The sequence below is a fragment of the Asparagus officinalis genome, chromosome 10 (genome assembly GCF_001876935.1).
Source record: "Asparagus officinalis chromosome 10, Aspof.V1, whole genome shotgun sequence".
NCBI lineage: Eukaryota > Viridiplantae > Streptophyta > Magnoliopsida > Asparagales > Asparagaceae > Asparagus > Asparagus officinalis.
In genome coordinates this window covers 24,878,232-24,899,769 of record NC_033803.1, presented here as the reverse complement: position 1 = coordinate 24,899,769, position 21,538 = coordinate 24,878,232, and the positions used below count along the sequence as shown (strand labels likewise).

The 21,538-nt window shown below is 34.3% G+C and overlaps 1 protein-coding gene across 1 annotated transcript in view; it reads left to right on the top strand.

The window, feature by feature from the left end:
• The window catches only part of LOC109826560, a 29,414-nt gene continuing 8,495 nt past the window's right edge, over nt 620-21,538 (top strand). Inside the window, exons 1-2 of the mRNA XM_020393588.1 lie at nt 620-712; nt 984-1,062. Coding sequence (XP_020249177.1) covers nt 620-712; nt 984-1,062 — 172 coding nt within the window. The remainder of the gene's footprint in view (nt 713-983; nt 1,063-21,538) is intronic.

Here is a 21,538-nt window from a genome sequence, read left to right as displayed (position 1 = left end):
AATGAAAATATAATCATTACATCAACGTCCAAATATTTGGCCTAGGGCATAACCACTAACACACGATTCAGTACTATCTTGAGAAGGCGAACGTCATAACAGACGATTTGAGCATGAAGCGTCATCATCGGATTTTAGCTTTGAGGTGTTCGTTGTATCAAGATCTCCACACACTTAACCAGTTCAACTTTAGACCAGAGATAGGCGGGAACAACGCATTTTTTGGCTCTTTGTCCGTGCAACCATCTTGGAGTGATAGAGTGGTTAGAGCTCAGCTAGAAGACACTTGGATTTAAACCCGAAAGGGGGAGATTTCTAAAGACCCCAAGACTGATTGGATCATTGGAGCAGATGGAGGACTTTGAATAAAAGGCCAACTAGTGATGCTGAGAAATCCACAACTGAAGAAGGAACTTATTCAATGAGGCATATCGTACTAGGTACATAGTGCATCCAAGCACAATAAAAATGTACAAGGACCTGGAGAGATACTTTTGATGGAGCGGCATACGTGGTGAGATTGCGAAGTATGTGGTAAGTGTTTCACCTACCAGCAAGTGAAGGCAGAACATCAGAGGCCAGCAGGAACCCTACAGCCTTTACCTATTCCGGAGAGGAAATGGACAGATATTTCTATGAACATTATTGTAAGATTGCCAAGATCAAAAAAGGGGAACGATTCAGTTTGGATAATAGTGGATCGATTGACGAAGTCAGTACATTTCTAGAGAAGCTTTCAGAACTCTTTCGGTAGCCAGTTATCTTACTCTAGTGTATTTCACCCGCAGACGGATGGACAGACGGAGAGAGTGAACTAGATATTGGAGGACATGTTGAGGGTGTGCGTTATAGATTTTCAGGGTAGTTGGGAGGACCACATCCCATTGATTGAGTTTACCTATAATAATAGCTATCAAGGGACTATTGACATGGCACCGTATGAAGCATTGTATCGGTTGCCTTACTGATCACCTATTTTTTAGGTAGAACCAGAAAACACTCTATTGCTTGGACCGGAGCTTGTTAGACAAACTACGAAGAAGGTTGCAGTCATTCGAGAGCGTATTCTTACAGTGCAAAGTCGTCAGAAAAGTTATGCAGACCGGAGGCGACAACCAATAGAATTCCAGGTTGGGGATTATATTTTGTTAAAAATATCACCAATGAAGGGTGTACAATGTTTTGGTAGATGAGGCAAGCTTGCCCTGAGGTACATTAGTCTGTTCTCAATGTCGAGCATACATGATGTTTTCCATATTTCTATGCTTAAGAAGCATCTACACAATGAGGAGGATAAGTGAGTATTGGATGCACCGGAGGTTGAGATCCACGATGATTTGACTATGATTGAGATTTTGATATGCATTCTTGCCAAGGAGGACACGAAGCTTAGAAATTAGGTGATACCCTTAGTTAAGTTCATTGGAACCGGAGAGGAACAGAGGAGACTTCATGGGAGTACGAGGAGGATATGCGTCGCGACTACCCACATAAGTTTGAACAGGTAAATTAAAAATTCAGTATGATTTGTTTATGATTTATGGTTATCCGTATGGTCATGTTTATACTTAACGCTAGAATGATAATACTAGCACTTAGCTCCTAAGTATTCGGAACATACGGTATATATATGGGGGTTCCTTGTTTTGATTTTTTGCCCGACGTACTTGTTCCGTTTGGTTAGGGGTTAACTGGGAGTATTTCTATTTTAGACCATTAAGTATAGATATGGATGATGATTTTCGAGGGCGCGAATATGTTATGCATCACGACTACCCGCACTTGTTTGAGCAGCTGGGTTGATTGATTTTGATTGATATTTATGGATTTTTTATATGATTATATTCATACTTAATGCTAGAATGGAGGTATTGACACTTAACTTCTAATCATTCGGAACACATGGTATATATATGAGGGGTTCTTTGTTTGGATTTTTTGCCCGACGTACTAGTTTCGTCTAGTTAGGGGTTGAGTGGGAATATTAGCATTCTAGATTGTTAAGTGTAAATATTTTTATATTTCATATCTGGAGATTAATGGTGCGAGACGTGTATATAAGGGTTTTCTTATCTGGATTATCCCCTCCATGTGCTTTTCTGATATTATTAATCTCTAGGATACGATTGTGGAATTTCGGGGATGAAATTCTTTTTAAGGAAGAAGAATGTAAAACCCCAAAAATTTGAATATTATGTGAAAAATAATAATAAATATGTTATATGGTGAAAATATAACATATTTTGATGTTTGAGTATGATAGGAATTAATTTGAGATCAATTCAATGTATAATTGTGAATATATGAGTGCAAATGCACAAAACATGCACGAAGAGAAATCTAGAAAAATAACCAGTTAAGAGTTTATATATTTTACACAGCGATATAATTTGAATCTGAAAAAACTCAAAAAATCAAAGTTATAGGTATCTTCAATAACTTTCCAACAAATCTTAAATCACCTTATTCTGAGCTAGGATGAAAAAGTTATAGTCAAAATACCAAAGGTTATTTTCCTAGTCAAACTAGGTTTCCTAGTTCGGGTCGAACGGGTTTATTTCGGGTTTGCATATATATATATATATATATACATGTATTTTTACAAAAATTATCATCTTTTCATCAGAGTTTCAAAACCTATCAGCCCTTCTTCCTCTCTCTAAAACTTTAACCCTAAAGTTGAGATTTTGGGAGTGTCTTGTGAGGCGAGAAGCGAGGAAAAGGCGAGATCTACGATGTTTGGCGACGAGGAGTCGTTTCACATCAGTTTCAGAGGATTAGACACGTTATAAGGCAAGATCATCTGCATCCAAACTCATACCTATAGTGTTTAATGATTATAAAAGTGTTTAATCAATGTTTTCATACTTATGGCTTAACCTAATATGATAAAGATGAGATTTTTTATGATAAATCTTAACCCAATGTTAGATCATTTGCTTTTCCTAATTATTTATGATAGTAATGTGATCATGATCATTAGGGGTGATAAATTTTTTTTAACTTGATAATTATGTTTAACTCGTGTGTTAATCCTAATTTGTTATCTAATTAAATTATAAAGAGGTTTAATTTTTATTTTTATCATAGATTGCAGAAAATTATTGCATGTATATAACATTTAACTAGAAATTTGAGATATCATATAAATTCCAAACTGAACAAAACGAGTGTCAAATGAAAGCTATATGAACCTATTTTCCAAAACGGAATAGTATTCTAAGAAAGAGATTTTATAGAGAATGATATACTCAATTTACTAATGACATGTTCTGCAGAAAACTACTGCACGTGTGTAACTCTTAACTAGAAATTTAAGATATCATATAAACTCCAAACTGAACCAAACCAGTGCCAAATGATAGTTATGTAGATCTAGTTTCCAAAATAGAAAACTATTATTAAAAAGAGTTTGTCTAGAGAATGATATTCTCAATTTACGAATGATATATTCTGCAGAAAACTGCAGATATGCTGATTTAAAATAATTGATATATTACGTGAAGGTTTCTTTGAGTTTTCATGTTAATTAATCATACTTAAACTCTAGGTTTGTGATACCTAAGTAAGATAAACATGTTTTAATGAATTTTACCTTTGTTCATGAGTAGTTTTTATCATGTATTGATAATCACTTTGTTTACATATGAGATAATTGAAAATATTGTTTAATTAGGATGTTAAACCCTAAATTGAAAGATATAATAATTTAACTTGATGATTCAGATAATTCATATTGCATATGCCAAGTATAAAATCTCATTTTAGCATCATGATATGTACAATTAACATAAGTACTATTTGTATATGAAAGAATGTGTGTCTTGACAGAGTAGTCGACTACGAAACTTAGTAGTCGGCTACTCGAGCCCAGTTGAGTATAACAGAAACTGTGTGTTTGTAGAGTAGTCGACTAATGTTCTTAATAGTCAACTACTGATACTGATATATGTTATTACAAAGTCTGGATGGACTCAGTGTAGTCGACTACTAAGCTTAATAGTCGACTCTTAAGGCTGTTGTCTAAATTTTTGTTTTGCATCTGTTTGAGATATGTTAGCTGATTTTGAGCCGTACTTCTTTATACGTAAATTCACGAATAGTGTAGTAGAACACATATGGGTATGTTGAAAGGAATTATGATGGGTTTTGACCCGATTACTTTGAGAAAAAGTTTAGTACTATGCACTTTCTGGATAACGTTGATGAGCTCAGTTTAGTACTACGGGGGTAGTGCGTCGATATTCCATTTGTACAAGCCATTGAGTCAGGTTTGGATGCTTTATCTAGCAGTCCGTCCGCACGAGGGTGCGATGAGGCTTATGAGCCGTACTTCTAGGATACCTATATGGTAGGTCGTTCCGTACTGATGTTACGCACTAAGATCGCGCTGAGACTAATGAGACATGTACACTGATTAGGATACCTACAGGGTAGTCCATTGCACATAATAATGCTAAGTATTAAAATCTTATATGGAGTTGCATTGAGATGGTTAAATGATAGCCCGAGTCGTTAGCGGATGCTAGTTATATTTTTGACTCACTGCTGAAATATATGACCCAGAGTACTTTGTATTTGAAAGTACACGAGATTTGTGTCGGTATTCATTCTATCTTCCCAGTGACAGTGGAAGATATTATGAATATGATATGTTGATGTCTTTACTTTCTTTTACTTTTTTTATTTATTTTCTTAGTTTGGATCAATAATTAGTGATTCACAATTTGAGAAATATGGTATATACATTAGGATTTTCTTGTTTGGATTATTTCGCTCGACGTACCAGTCTCGTGTTATGGATTTTTAATTATTGATTTTATTTAGATTGTTTATCTTTAGTTCGGTATTAATGTTTAGATGTTTACAATTCGGGACATATGGTATATATATAAGATTTTCTTGTTTGGATTATTTCGCTCGACGTACTACGTCTCATATTGTAGGCGTTTAAATATTAATTCAATTAGATAAGGGAGAAAATAATCTAGGTAGACTATGCTTAATAGATAGAATCTCCACTCTATCTAGCAGCCCTTTCTCTGGGGTCAGATGGAGGTGATTTTGCTATAGCGCTCTGACGCTCTTGCTGTTACTCTTTTTCTTCTAATATTCTTTCACGTAAATTGGAGTACTGGAGAGTCACGGGATGACGGAGTTCTTGGATAGTCGTCGTCACATGAGATTTATTAGTGGCTCCATCGTAGTTCTATATTTTTTTTCAGACCATAGAGTTTATTTCATAGTGTAAAGTAGTGTGCCTTAGTACGATTTTTAGTTGTTTCTTGTCGATACATATTTATTCATTTTGGATATTAGATATATTCCAGGTTGTTCATTAAGACATGATTTATTTATGAGATATTTCTTTCTATATCATGTCTATTGTTGTTATTTCCTTTATTTTACATGTTTTGTATTTGTATTTTATTTTGATTCCACTAGAGGATATTGTTGTGATTGGTAAAACTTGTTGTTGCACAGTGTGGGTGTATGGCAGGTTTGACATCTCTGGGTTCATCTTGGACTACAGCCATGTGTGAAAACAGGGGCGTAACAGTTTTCTTGTGAAGTAACCACTTGAGATTGAAGATCAAGGACTAGAGATCTGGGATTTGAAGACTTACTTTTGGTAACTTTTCTTTCTAGTATTTTCAATTCCACCCCATTAGTTAATTTCTTACAATTAGAGACAATTAGGATCTAAAAAAGAGTTTATTTTTGTCAACCATAATAAAATTCACCCTCCACTTGGACATTTACTAACAAGATAATAAATTCAAATAATATCTCCCTCTCTCGCATTTGTTTGATTGTTAACCTTAATTAAAAAACAAAAAGATTTTATTTTTACCATCTTTTTCTAGTTGCTTTTAATTCTTAGGGTCGCATTGCATATAATAGTAGGAATTCACCAAAGTGATTTGAGCATCTTGATTTGATACACACTTAAAAATATTCTTAAGGGCAAAACACCCTAGTCGAGTTAAGGTGAGGGATTTCATCACCCTTTTCATAGCCTACAAATCACTAATTCCTCACTACACAAACCCAAGCCTTTTAAAACTCATTAGACGTTGGCTCCTAAGAACTCGAGCTCATTAATGAACAAAAAATCCTTAAGTAAATCGGTTTAAGTTTACTTGAATCTGCTGGTGTCTAAGGCAAGGTTTAGGGGCTGCGTAAAGCGTTCCGCATGGAACGAAGTAGTTAATTAATCTTTGATCTCCCTCTAGTACTATTCTTACCTAGCTAACTGACCGAGTAAACTTTAATCTTTTCACTAAGAGAGGTTTTGGTTAGAAGCTAGTCTAGCTGAGTTTAGGCTTAACCCTAGAATTTGGAGTGATTGACACAAGTGATTATTTTTTATTTGTTTTAGTTAGGTTTTTCTTTTATCTTTTTCCTCCTTCTCATTATCTTCTAGAATTTTTTTTAGTATTCCTTAAAGAAAAACTAACTTATTTTTCTAAGAATTTTTTTAAAATAAATTCAAAAAAAGAATTTGCCTTGGTGTATGCAAGGTTAGATTATGGATAATACCAATCGTTTAATCCATTTTGAACCAATTTTTAAAGAAATGGATAATCCTAATCCCCCGGTTCTTCAAGATATGTGTTACATAACTAGTAATAGAATCAAATCTTGCATTAAGCTACCTGAAGTCAATGGAACTAATTTTGAGCTTAGACCGTATTACATAAATATGCTTCTAAAATTCCTAGGAAATGAAACCGAAGATGTTTATATCTTTATCTCCGAGTTTGAGAAAGTTTATCTTATGATTAAGATTAGAGAACTATCTGAGGATGTGATCAAGGTTCAATTTATTTCATTTGCTCTTAAAAACAAAGCCAAGAAATGGCTATATAGCTTACTCACAAATTCTTTCTCAACTTGCCATGAATTTGTTACCGTTTTTTGGAAAAAAAATTTCCTATCCACAAAATGGTTAAGCTTAGAAACAACATTTAAAATTTTAAGATTTTTTCGGGGGAGCCATTTTGGAAGTATTTTGACAGATTTAAGCATCTCCTTATCCAATGTCATCACCACGATCTTAAGAAATAGCGATTATACCAAATCATTTATGAAGGATTGGATTATTCTTTAAAAATTTTATTAGAATCAATGTGTCAAGGAGATTTTATGAAGAAAAATACTGATGAAGCTTGGATTTTTTTGAGAGTTTATCTGAGAAAACCATGCAATAGGAACACTGTGATGACAGAGTTTCATCAATTCCCCAACCCAAATCCATTGGCATGTCCCTAGAGATGAACATTGCCTCTAAAGTAAAGATGGCTACAATCATGCATAGGTTAGAAGCTCTAGAAATTAAAGAACGAGCCCCATGTCAAATCAATCAAGTTTCTGGCTCAGGTTGTCACATCTGTCTTTCTTCATCCCATATTTTAGAGGAATATCCTCTCTTAGGAAACAATCAACCACTAGGACAGGTTAATGCTGTATTCTAACATCTCATGAATGATCTATTTTCTCCAACCTATAATTTAGGTTGTACAAATCACCCAAACTTTGAATGGAATCAGGGAAACTACTCCGAAAATCAAAACTTCACTCACTCTTTAAACCAACAATTTCTTAGGGGAAACACAGTTCCTTTTAGTTCTCAAACAAATTTTTAACAACCAAATCTGCCATATCCAAATTAGTCACCTCATCATCAAGCTGTAAATCACACTCCTCTAAATTTAGATCATGATAAATGTCTCAATGTTTAGGAAAAAGGTTTGGAAAACATAATTGTAAAACCCCGTAAATTTTAATATATTGTCATAAATAATAATAAATATGTTATATGATGATAAACGTTATAGGTATCTTCAACATCTTTTCAAATCATCTTAAATCACCTCATTCTGAGGTCAGACGAGAAAGTTACAATCAAAATACCGAAGACTTTTTTCCCAAACAAACTGATTTGAGTCTTAGTAGTCGACTACTAACATTATTAGTCAACTATTAAGGCCATTAGTCGACTAATAGTAGTATTAGTTGACTAGTCGGGCTATTTTTAGATTTCTTATGGGTTTCGGGTCGGATTCATTTTGTTTCGAACCCAGTTGTATATATGCGTATATATACTCATTTTAAAGCTCTATTTACCCTCTTTCACGTGAGATTTATACAAGCCACCTTCTTCCTCAAACCCTAACCCAAAATTATGAGTTTTGGGAGAGATCTCGAGGCGTTTGTTGAGAGAAAGGCGAGGTTTTCTAGTTTTTGGCGAGGAGAAGGTCTTACAAACGTGTTCAGGAGTTGCAGCACATAGTTGAGGAAAACCATCTTCCTCCAAACCCTTCCCTTAGTAAAGATTATATTTTTAATGGTTAAAGTGATGTTTTTCATGTTAAAGTTTAACCCGACATGATAAAGTTTAGATTTTAATAATAAATCTTTAACCCATGATAGATTTATAAAAATTCATTGATGTTTATGATAGTAATATGATTATGATCATTAGGCTTGTTCATAATTACGTTTTAAATTTATAAATCATGTTCTAATCATGATAAAATCCTAGTTTTGTCTTTTAATTGAGCTTTCATGATAAATAACTATGCTTAACCCTAGGTTTGTGAAACCTAAGTCATATAAACATGTTTAAACGAATTTTTCCTCTGTTCATGAGTAGTTTTTATCTTGTGTTAATAATTATGTTGTTTAATTAGAGCTAATTGAGGAAATTGATTAAATAGGAAGCAAAACCCTATTTTGAAAGGTTTAAAAATTTTGTATTATGATTCAGATAATCTTTATTGCATATACCAAGTATAAGGCTTTGTTTTAGCTTCATGATATATGTAATTGACAAATATGTAATGTTCGTGCATGAAGGAATGCATATTTTGATAGGGTAGTCGACTACTAAGCTTAGTAGTCGGCTACTCATGTTTAGTTAAGATTTCTAGAAACTGGATTATTACAGAGTAGTCGACTAATGTGCTTAATAATTGACTACTAATACTTATACATACCTCACAGAGTCTGGTTGGAATCAGTGTAGTCGACTATTAAGATAGTTTTCCTAAATATTGAGTTGCATTGTTTTGAGATGCGATAACGGGGTTCGAGTCGCACGATAGTACACGTATAGACATGAATATACATGAATAGTATCATAGTACACTTATGAGTATCCCAAAGGGGATTTTGGATAAGTGTTGAGCTGATTACACTTGAGTTGGAGATTGTCTATACACAGGTTGGATATCGTTGATGAGCACAGCTCAGTACTATATGGGATAGTACAGATATACAAGACATACACAGTTTATACACAAGATGGATATCGTTGATGAGCTCAGTTCAGTACAATGTGTAGTAGTGCGTCGATATTCCATTTGTACAGGCCATTGAGTCGGGTTTGGATGCTTTATCTTGCAGTCCGTCCGTACGAGAGTGCGATAAGGCTTGTGAGCCGTCTTTTAGGATACATATATGGTAGGCCGTCCCACACTTATGTTACATACTAAGATCATGATGAGACTAATAAGTCATGTACACTGTATACTGTCTAGGATACCGAACGGATAGTCCGTTACGCATGATAATGCGATGAAATTAAAAATCTTGCAAAGAGTTACATTGTGACAATTATGTGATAGCCTAAGTTTGGTGGATGCCAAAAGTGACTTCGACTCATTGTTGAGATATTTCATGATTGAAATACCTTGTTATGCGAGTATACGACATACATATGCTGATGTTTATTATGATGCTTTACTTTCCAGCTATGTTTTTTTATATCTTAGTTGGGATCAATAATTAGCGATTTACAGTTTGTGATACATGGTATATACATAAGGGTTTTCTTATTTGGATTATTTCGCTCGACGTACCAGTCTCATGTTGTGGATTTCTAATTGTTGATTTCATTTAGGTTATTTATTCTTAGTTTGGTTTTAATGTTTAGATATCTATAATTTGATACATATGGTATATACATGAAGGTTTTCTTGTTTGAATTATTTCGCTCGACATACTACTCTCGTGTTGTAGGTTTTTAAATGTTAATTTCACATAGATACAGGAAAAATGATCTAGGTAGACTGTGCTTAATAGATAGAGCATCCACTCACTCTAGCAACCTTTCCCCTGGGGGCGGATGGATGTGATCTTACTGTAGCGCCCTGACGCACTTTTTGTGGTTCTTTTTGTTATTTTTATTTTTTTCAGGCAGTTCAAAGTTTTGGAGAGCCACAGAATGATGGAGTTCTAGCATAGTCGTCGTCACGCATTTTAGTAGTTGAGACTTTACTATAGTTTTATGTTCTCATTCAGATATTAGAGTTTTGTTTTCATATTATAAAGGCAGTTTGCCTTAGTTTATTATTAGTTGACTCTTCTTGAGATTTCATTTATTTTCGGATATCAGATGCATTTTAGATTGTTCACTTGAGACATGATTTCATTTATGAAATATATCTTTCTACATCATGTCTATAGTACTTATTTTCATTATTTTGCTTGTTTTGTACCTGCACTTATATTTGATTCCACTAGAGGATATTACTGTGATAGGTAAAACATGTTTATGCACAATGTGAGTGCATGGTAGGTTTAACATCTCTGGATTCACCTTGGACTGTAGTCATGTGTGAAACCAGGGGTGTCATAATAATCAAGGCCTCTACATGTTGACTTAATCATCGAACACTTTGAATTCCTTTATGTAATTAACCGGATAAATACTCAACTCCAACACTTAAGTCATACCTAGATTAGAAACCCAACTTGGTCAACTAGCTAGTGCCATGAGTAAAAGAGAGAAAGGAAATTTTTCGAGTCAACCCATGGTCAACCCTGAGGACATACGATCTAGTTCATCGTACGAAGCTCAAATGAATGTAATCCATTCGCTACGGTTAGAAAAACGGGTTGATAATCAAGTTAGAACACCTCAAAGTCAAACTCTTAAACCAGAACAACTTCATTCTCCTTCTGATAACTCTATTCAGAAAGCACCCCTTTCTGATGACCAAGAACCAAAACATAAGCCTAATTTTGATAGGTTTAAACAAGTTTCTCCCTTTCTAGATAGACTCAGGCCTAGGAAACACTTCCTTCAGGAGGAGAAGACCCAAGAAACTTTTAAGCAGGTTAAGGTCATCATTCCTCTCTTAGATGTAATTGGACAAATCCCTTTTTATGCAAAATTTTTGAAAGATTTATAAACTAAGAAGAGAATATTAAATGTTCCAAAAAAGTCTTTTTGGCTGCTAATATCAGTGATATCCTCTCAAAGCCTATACCTTTGAAACATAAAGATACAGGTTATCCCATTATTTCATGTGTCATTGGTAATACCTACATTGATAATGTGCTTTTAGACTTAGGGGCTAGTGTCAAATTGCTTCCTTATTCAGTCTACCAGCAACTAGGTGTAGGTAAACTGAAACCAACTAGATGCACGTTGTAGTTAACTGATAGATCTATCAAAGTTCCCATGGGTGAGATAGAGGATGTTCTGATTAAGGTTGGGGATTTAATTTTCCAGTGGATTTCGTGGTCTTGGAAATACAGCATGTTTTCATTCTCAAAGGATAGATGCATGTTATCTTAGGAAGACCATTCTTAGTCACTTATAATGTTCTCATCAACTGTAGAACTGATCAAATGAATCTATCCTTTAGGAATTTGATTGCTGACCTCAACATTTTTAATTCAGGGAATCAACCAAATGATCAACCTCTAGAAATAAATTATATTCAAGAAACACCAATAGAAGGAGAAGAGAATGAGTCAGATCTTAGTTTTGAGGAAATCTTTGGTGAGGAGCTGAAGATATTAGAAAAATCAGATCAGGTCTTTCAGAATGAGGAAACTGTGTTAAAGGCATGCTTCTTTAACCGAACTTTTGAAGAACTCTTTCTTGATGAACTTAGATTCTTGAGCAATAAACAACAACCAAATTTTCATACTTCAACCATGAATCTGGGGTTAAGGAAAATTTTAAAGAAGAGTTTGTGGTTAGAGGACAAACCTTCATAAATAAAGAATCTAAGTTCAATAAGAAATTAAAAATGCATGGCACCAACGTTACCTACCTTCAATTGCTACAAAAATTAGTAAAACCTTTAGAGAATGTAGAATTTAAACACATCATTGATTATATTATTTTGGATTTCTTTAAAATTTAGGGTCGAATTTTCAGCAATAATGTAGGATTTAATGTAGAGTATGATCTTTTCATGTTGAATCTTTCATTCTATATTTTTGTGTTTTGTCTCATAATAAAAAAAATAATTTATTCTTCTCTCATTTTAGTGTTTCTTGTTTCAGAGTTCTTCAACACTCGTCAAGAGTTCTAAACCGAAGTCATCAAACACTTCAGTTATTCCAGTGAAGAAGGACGGTCGGATCGTCAACGGAGAGCAAGTTCGACGCGATCAATCGAAGGAAGCACTCCATCGCTACCAAGAAGAACCCAGTCTTAAACAAAGGAGAGAATCAAATCCATTCTCTTCTCTTTTGTAATCGGAATCCAAATTGTAATCGATTTTGAGAGAATACAAGTCAAATTTTCTTTCTTTGTCTTTTTACATCAAATTTCCAACAAACAAAAGATGGCGACTCCGCTGGGGACTAGCTTCTCTGACGAGGAAGTGGTGGCGCAATCCGACGTTCACCTTACTGGAACCACCGTCGAAACTCTCGTCGTAGAGTTCGACCAAGCCAAGTATGAGGAGGTCCTCTCCTCTGGGTCCCTTAGCCCAAAAGCTAGGCGTGATACCCACAGGACCTCTACGGAGGTCAACACTACTGCTGAGATGCCAAAGAAAGCCCTCTCCTTTGGCCAAGACCTTAAACTCGCTCTGCGAGTTGAAGATTCCTCCCCCGTATCACTACGGCAAATAATAGGTCAAAAAAGACCTATGTCGGAGGAAAGCCCAACCAACGCCGACGATGCCGCGGCCAAGGCCTTGAAACAGGCTAAGAAAAATGCTGCTCGACGAAGGAGAAGATCCTTACGGCGAGCATACTTGCGGAACAGCCAAGCTACTGCACAACGCAAAGACTGCGTTTCTGAGCTTGTGCCCGAACTGTGCGTTTCTGCTCCAGAACGCACACTTCGTGGCAATGAACCCGACTATGAGCCTCGGGTTATTCAACTCAAACGCGACCCTCAGTGGCGCGTTGTTCAACATAGACGCACACCTCAAAAGTGCGTCCCAAAACGTGACCTCCAAAGGCACGTTCAATCATTCAAACGCACGCCACAACCGTGCGTTCAGTCAAAACAAGACCCTCAAGGGTCTGTTCAAATAACTAAACGCACACCACAAGTGCGCGTTCAATCAAAACCCTACCCTCAGGGGTCTGGGTCATCAACCAAACGCACATCACAAGTGTGCGTTCAAACAAAGAACGACCCTCATATATATATATATATATAAGAAGAAGAAAAATATATATATGAAAAAAGACAAAAAAAATTTACAAATTCTGAAAAATGATGAAAAAAAGAAGAAGAATAATTTTTTTATTCCATCCTCCTCATACCAAAGGTAATTATAGATTTTTATCATCATTATCTAGGTCGACCGGATAAATGTAAGTGCTTCATTTATTATCTGCTTTACTTTATGCATCATAGAGTTTGTATTAAGGACAATGCAAAATTTAGGTGTGGGGGTGGATGTTGGACCCTAGAGGGGGGTGATTAGGGTGTTATACTAATCTAATCTGATTTTATGCTAATTAAAACTAATTATAAGTTATCCTAGTAAGTATGAAATACAACAATATATATGAGCTAGGATGAGCAATATGAACTAAGGGGTATATCCTAGCAATGAGATATACTATGAATTATATGCAAGGATATACAAACTAACACAAGGGTGAAATAAACAATCTACCAAAGTGATATGGCAATATGAAGTGCAATACACAAAGGCAATATAAGATATGAATACAAGAATAAGAACGTCAATGCAATCACAAACAAAACGATATGATTACGGAGTTCATTCTAACCACTTGACCTACGTCTCTGCTCCTCACCTCGAGGAGATCTCCACTATCACAATCGGGTTTTATACGCTTACCCGAACAATGTTTACACCTCACACTACGGTTTTCTAGTTTATCGAAAACTCTACAATCAACACTCTTGCAATCCCACTCTACACCCTCTCAAGTGTTGAACTAGACGTGTCTACCTCAAGTGCTTGGATACAACCTCTCCCTAGGTTCGTCAACCGACGCTACTCCTCTTGGGACGATCCTCGACTCTCGCCACACACTTCTCTCGATGTACAAGTGTATTACAAAGTGAATCTCACAATAAGCACAATAAAGTGTTTGTTCTCTACAATGGATGAGAACGAATTATAAGCTCACTCTCTAAGTTACACAATCCCACAACCCAATTATACTATGAATGTAAATACAATAAGCTCAATAGGTTGTGTGTGAACAAAGAGATAATAAAATCAACTAAACTCAATATGAACACTAGCTTAATAAAATGATAATCAAACAATATAAAATATAAAGCTAGATTGAGTTTAGAAAACTTCCCAATAGATCAAGAGTGGAAGGAGAAATATTGGATGCTCAAACATCAATAGATGATCTCCTCAAGCTTTTGTGAAATTGATTTCACAAACTCAAACTCTCAAATGCTTAAAAGCTTCTTAAACAAACTTAACTCAAACTTAAACCCTTGTTTAAAACTCTTTAACTTGTTTTAAAACACTCTCTTGTTATTACTGGTAGAAGAGGGTTTGAGGGGTTTATATAGGAAGAGAAAACAGCAGCAAAAACCCCAAACAAATCAGCAGATAATCCCACATAATCGAAATTTGATTCTGTACCTAATATAGCCGTTGGGCAATCGGCGGTCGACCGTGAAATTCTCGTGATCGACCGCGAGCCATATTATAGACTGAGAAAATTCTAGAAACATCTGCGGTCGACCGTGGGAATTTTCAGCTTGACGGTCAACTGTCACGGTCAACCGTGAAAGTCTCTGCTGGCTCCACAAGGTAAATCAAAGGCGCGGTTGACCGTGGCGGTCGACCGTGAACTGATACATGAACATAACAGTTTAAAAGTTGTTTTCTGATTTTAAAACTCTGTTTAAAAATATCAAATAAATTCCAAAAAATGTAAAACTTTGGGGAATGATTGTAGACATGATAATAAACATGCTACAAAGATTGGTTTTCAAAAAGGACCTCCTAAATAAAAAATATCATTATTTTATAAAATAGTCCAAAACATGAAAATGTGAACATATAAGTTTTGATATTTTAGCTTAACCATGTTTTGAAATAATACAAAATGATTTTATAGACTTGAAGAAAGATGTAAACTATTGTTATGAAGTCTATAAACAATGAATATAGTATTTTCATAAATACAATAGAATATGAATATCAATAATAAAATTGCTAGAGAAAAGAGTTGGAAAACTTCTCTATAAACACAAAGAGAGAATGATAAAATATTAAAGATGAACTCCTCAACAACTGATGTAAGCTCCTCTTTGTAAAAACAAACCCCAAACTTAAAACAAACTAAAACAGACTTGAAAACTATAAAACCAAAACATATATGTATATATATAACTATATATATACATGGAAACCAATAAATGTGTGTGTGTATATTATATTGAGCTTAAGGTACTAACACATATAATATAAACTCCTTAACTAAATTATCCAAGCTTGATCTTCAACGAAGCTCTATCTTGGTATATTGCGAATGAAGCTTGAACTTGAATCTTTAACTTTGAATTGTATGGCTTCACTCCACAATTCCGCCAACCTCAATTGGATATGATCGTGAATGCGCAATTTCATCCATCCTCCGACATATTGTTTGCCTAGAATAAATATAAAATACAAACACTAGACAAACAATATTAGATGTAAATTGTTTATCAATCATCATCAAAACAATAAGGCTAATAATCTCCCCATTTTTGATGATGACAAACAATTTACAAAAAGGATATATGCATGAAAGGAAATGAATATACAAAGTATAATATATCATGCATATAAACAAGAAAGAATATACTCATAATATTTCTCCCCCTTTAACAACATCAAAAAGGGGACAATAAGAGAATGACGAGAGCGAAAGCTCCCCCTATCAATATGCATGGGTGAGTATAAAAATATAGGGATTGCTCCCCCTATCAAAATGCCTCATGAATGTATGAAATGAATGCTAAGGCATACATATGTGAGAAAGTATGCTAAACATAACTCACATACAAAAAGGATAATCAGAACACATATAAATATGTTAATATGAAAGAAGTGTCTCATTACACAATTTTAAAAACATAGTGTATAAAAATAGATTTATAAAATCAAAAGATAGAATATGAGAATCTCGCAAAAAGTTTTCAAATCAACCAAATGAAATCATAAATCAAAGTGTAACTCCAAAACCAATGTTTGATCAATAAAGAAAACTTTATTTGTAGGACTTGATCAAAGCACATAAAGAATACATTACAAAGCATATTTGAAATTTCAATCATCTATTTGTGCTTATTTAATGAATTCAAAAGAACAAATCAAAGCATAATTTTCATAGTTTAAAAGTAACATACAAGAATTATGAACTGTGGATTTAAAAAAATCATTTTTAAGAGTATAAAACCAAACCATCATTGATTTTCAAAAATTAAGAGAGGCAACCATATCTAGCTCTTGAGCTAGTAACAACCCATATAAACATTTAAGCACCCGGTAAACATGATTTGGGAATAAACACCCAATAAACCCGGGGGGTTATATGAACACAAACCTCTCATAAAAATCGAAACAAATAATCATGAAAACAAAATATTTGATCAATTAAATATTGTTTTCATATAAAAAGTTTAGAGCACGTTTTTCAAAACCAAGAAAAAGAAAAAGAAAAACACTAAAATTCTTGGTTTAAAAATCAAATTTGTTTTGGTACCCAAGAATTCTTGGTACCAAAAAGTTTAGGGACATGACCCCTATCATTTAAGCTCAAAGCCCTAGAGTTATGAACCCTCTTGGGCATATGTGGTGCACTAACACGGTCAAAATAATATTCCTTCAAATGACCCTTCCGATTGTAATTTGTGCAATGAAAGAGATCCATTTGTTTTTGTGGACCATTAGCTCGTGCACGGGAAACATTTACAAACATAGATGATCTTTTAGGATTATTTTGCAAATGTGAAACATTATCAAAACAAAACTTTCCTAAGTGGCCATATCTACCACAAACATCACATTTAAAAACATGTGGTCTATTAGAAATATTTTGCAAATAAGATTTTCTTTATAAATCAAAACAATATTCGACCAAATGATCAAAACGACCACAAAGATCACAATGATACACATGAGCATGCTTATGATGAATAATAGGTGCATGTGTGTCCAAAACGACCACAAAGATCACAATGATACACATGAGCATGCTTATGATGAATAATAGGTGCATGTGTGTGTACATGTGATGAAGAGACTTGATGAGATGCACAAGAAGCATTGACATTTTTATATTTGTGTGCATCATAGCAAAATTTAGCTAAATGGTCTTTACGATCACAAATGGAGCACTTATAAACTTTGCTATACAAGTGTGCATAGTGTGTAGGTGATTTATAAGTTATAGCACTAGATTTAGCACACTTGTCCATAAGTTTCTAATAATTATCAATGCATGTGTTAAAAGTTAAATCTAAGCATGATATGCGATTTTTCACAAGATTCAATTTATTATTGGTCATAACATCATTGATAATAGAAGTAGAGCATGTATAGTTGTTCTTAAAAGAATCAAATTCATTTCTAATGCATTCTACTTCTAGCATGGCATCTTTATTATCATGAGTTAAGCTAGAAATGGATGAAGTTAATTTTTTATTTTCCAATTTTAACATATCATTAATTTCTTTAAGAGCAACATTTTCTTGAGAAATGATATCAAAATTGGAGGCTAGCTTCTCATGATCGGATTTTAAACTAACATGCTTGCTTTTGAGATCAATAAAATTATTTTGCAATTTAGTGTAGGCATGCGATAATTTTTCATATGCACAAGCGAGTTCATCAAAAGATAAATCATTATCGGAATCGGAATCGCTTACTACAAAAGAATTATCCTCTTGTGGCCGTGTGCATGATGCTCCACATGAACTTGAAGAAAAATCCTCTAAAGCTTGTCAGATTGCCTCCAAGTCCCCTTGATGTGCTTCAATAAATTTCTAAAGTTTGTAAGCACTATCAAAATGAACAAATTTGTTAGAAAATGATGAGTCAAAAGCATTAAGCAAAAATTCTAACAAATGCTTGTTCATTGTAAATATTTTATTATCATGATCGCTCCACTTGGATTTCTCCAATGTGGGCACAATGTAAGCACAATCAATAACTTTCCATAAGTCAATATTTCTAAATTCAACAAATATTTTAAATTTAGAGCACCATTGAGCATAAGGGAAATTTCTATATTTTGGAGTAATATTTGGATTATAGCCTAAATGAAATATATTTATATTCATGATATATATGTGAATATATGCAAGCAAGACAAATGTAATCATAACTAGATTAGCACAAAAAGATAACTTAGATCTTTAACTCAAGGCGATTAGACCTTAAATCAAAGAGCACTAAGCTCTGATACTAATTGTTGGACCCTAAAGGGGGGTGATTAGGGTCTTATGCTAATCTAATCTGATTTTATGCCAATTAAAACTAATTAATAAGTTATCCTAGCAAGTATAAAATACAACAATATATATGAGCTAGGATGAGCAATATGAACTAAGGGGTATATCCTAGCTATGAGATATACTATGAATTATATGCAAGGATATACAAACTAACACAAGAGTGAAATAAACAATCTACCAAAGTGATAGGGCAATATGAAGTGCAATACACAAAGTCAATATAAGATATGAATACAAGAATAAGAACGTCAATGCAATCACAAACAAAACGATATGATTATGGAGTTTGGTCTAACCACTTGACCTATGTCTCCGCTCCTCACCTCGAGGAGATCTCCACTATCACAACTGGGTTTTCTACGCTTACCCGAACAACGTTTACACCTCACACTACGGTTTTCTAGTTTATCAAAAACTCTACAATCAACACTCTTGCAATCCCACTCTACACCCTCTCAAGTGTTGAACTAAACGTGTCTCCCTCAAGTGCTCGGATAAAACCTCTTCCTAGGTTCGTCAACCGATGCCACTCCTCTTGGGACGATCCCCGACTCTCGCCACAAACTTCTCTCGGTGTACAAGTGTATTACAAAGTGAATCTCATAATAAGCAAAATACAAAGTGTTTGTTCTCTACAATGGATGAGAATGAATTATAAGCTCACTCTCTAAGTTACACAATCCCACAACCTAATTATACTTTGAATGTAAATACAATAAGCTCAATGGTTGTGTGTGTGTAAACAAAGAGAAAATAAATTCAACTAAACTCAATATGAACACTAGCTTAATAAAATTATAATCAAACAATATAAAATATAAAGCTAGATTGAGTTTAGAAAACTTCTTAATAGATCAAGAGTGGAAGGAGAAGAGTTGGATGCTCAAACATCAATAGATGATCTCCTTAAGCTCTTGTAAAATTGATTTCACAAACTCAAACTCTCAAATGCTTAAAAGCTTCTTAAACAAACTTAACCCAAACTTAAACCCTTGTTTAAAACTCTTTAAACTTGTTTTAAAACACTCTCTAGTTGTTACTGGTAGAAGAGGGTTTGAGAGGTTTATATAGGAAGAAAAAACAGCAGCAAAAAACCCAAACAAATCAGCAGAGAATCCCACAGAATCGAAATTTGATTTTGTACCCAATATAGCCGTTAGGCAATCAGCGGTCGACCGTGAAATTCTCGCGGTCAACCGCGAGCCATATTAGAGACTGAGAAAATTCCAGAAATATCTGCGGTCGATCGTGGGAATTTTCAGCTTGACGGTCGACCGTCACGGTCGACCGTGAAAGTCTCTGCTGGCTCCACAAGGTAAATCAAAGGCGCGGTCGACCATGGCGGTCGACCGTGAACTGATACATGAACATAACAGTTTGAAAGTTATTTTCTGATTTTAAAACTCTGTTTAAAAATAACAAATAAATTCCAAAAAATATAAAACTTTGGAAAATGATTGTAGACATAATAATAAACATGCTACAAAGACTGGTTTTCAAAAAGGACCTCCTAAATGAAAAATATCATCATTTTGCAAAATAGTCCAAAACATGAAAATGTGAACATATGAGTTTTGACATTTTAACTTAACCATGTTTTAAAATAATACAAAATGATTTTATAGACTTGAAGAAAGATGTAAACTATTTTTATGAAGTCTATAAACAATGAATATAGTATTTTCACAAATACAATAGAATATGAAAATCAATAATAAAATTGCTAGAGAAAAGAGTTAGAAAACTTCTCTATAAACACAAAGAGAGAATGATGAAATATTGAAGATGAACTCCTCAACAACTGATGTAAGCTCCTCTTTGTAAAAACAAACCCCAAACTTAAAACAAACTAAAACAGGCTTGAAAACTATCAAACCAAAACATATATGTATATATATAACTATATATATACATGGAAACTAATAAATGTGTGTGTGTCTACTATATTGAGCTTAAGGTACTAACACATATAATATAAACTCCTAAACTAAATTACCCAAGCTTGATCTTCAACGAAGCTCTATCTTGGTATACTTGCAGATGAAGCTTGAACTTAAATCTTTAACTTTGAATTGTATGGCTTCACTCCACAATTCCGCCAACCTCCATTGGATATGATCGTGAATGCGTAATTCCATCCATCCTCCGACATATTGTTTGTCTAGAATAAATATAAAGCACAAACATTAGACAAACAATATTAGATGTAAATTGTTTGTAAATAATCATCAAAACAAGAAGGCCAACAGTGAAAACTAGTTATTTTACCTTTTTTATTCCTTTTTGTAGACCCTGGAGGAGGGTGATTAGGGTCTTATACTAATCTAATCCGATTATATGCTAATTAAAATTAATTAACAAGTTATCCTAGCAAGTATGAAATACAACAAAAATATAAGCTAGGATAAGCAATATGAACAATGAGATATATCCTATATGATAGAAATATATACAAGGATTAATAAACAACACAAGGGTAAATAATCTAAACAAGATAGTGGATGAAATAAATGAGCAATGCACAATTGGCGATATAAGATAAATGCAAAAACAAATACGCCAAAGACAAACTCAAATAAGCAATATGATCACGGAGTTCGGACCTTCCGTCCTACGTCTCCGCTCCCCACTCCCAGGGAGAAATCCACTATCACAACCCGGTTTGGAAGCCGGAACTTCTACACACTCGGTTTACAAGCTTACCGAAAACTCTCACACAACAAACACTATGCAATCACACTCTACACCCACTAAGTGTTGGACCTAGCCGTGTCTCCCTCAAGTGCTCGATTACAACCTCTCCCTAGGCTTGTCAACCGATGC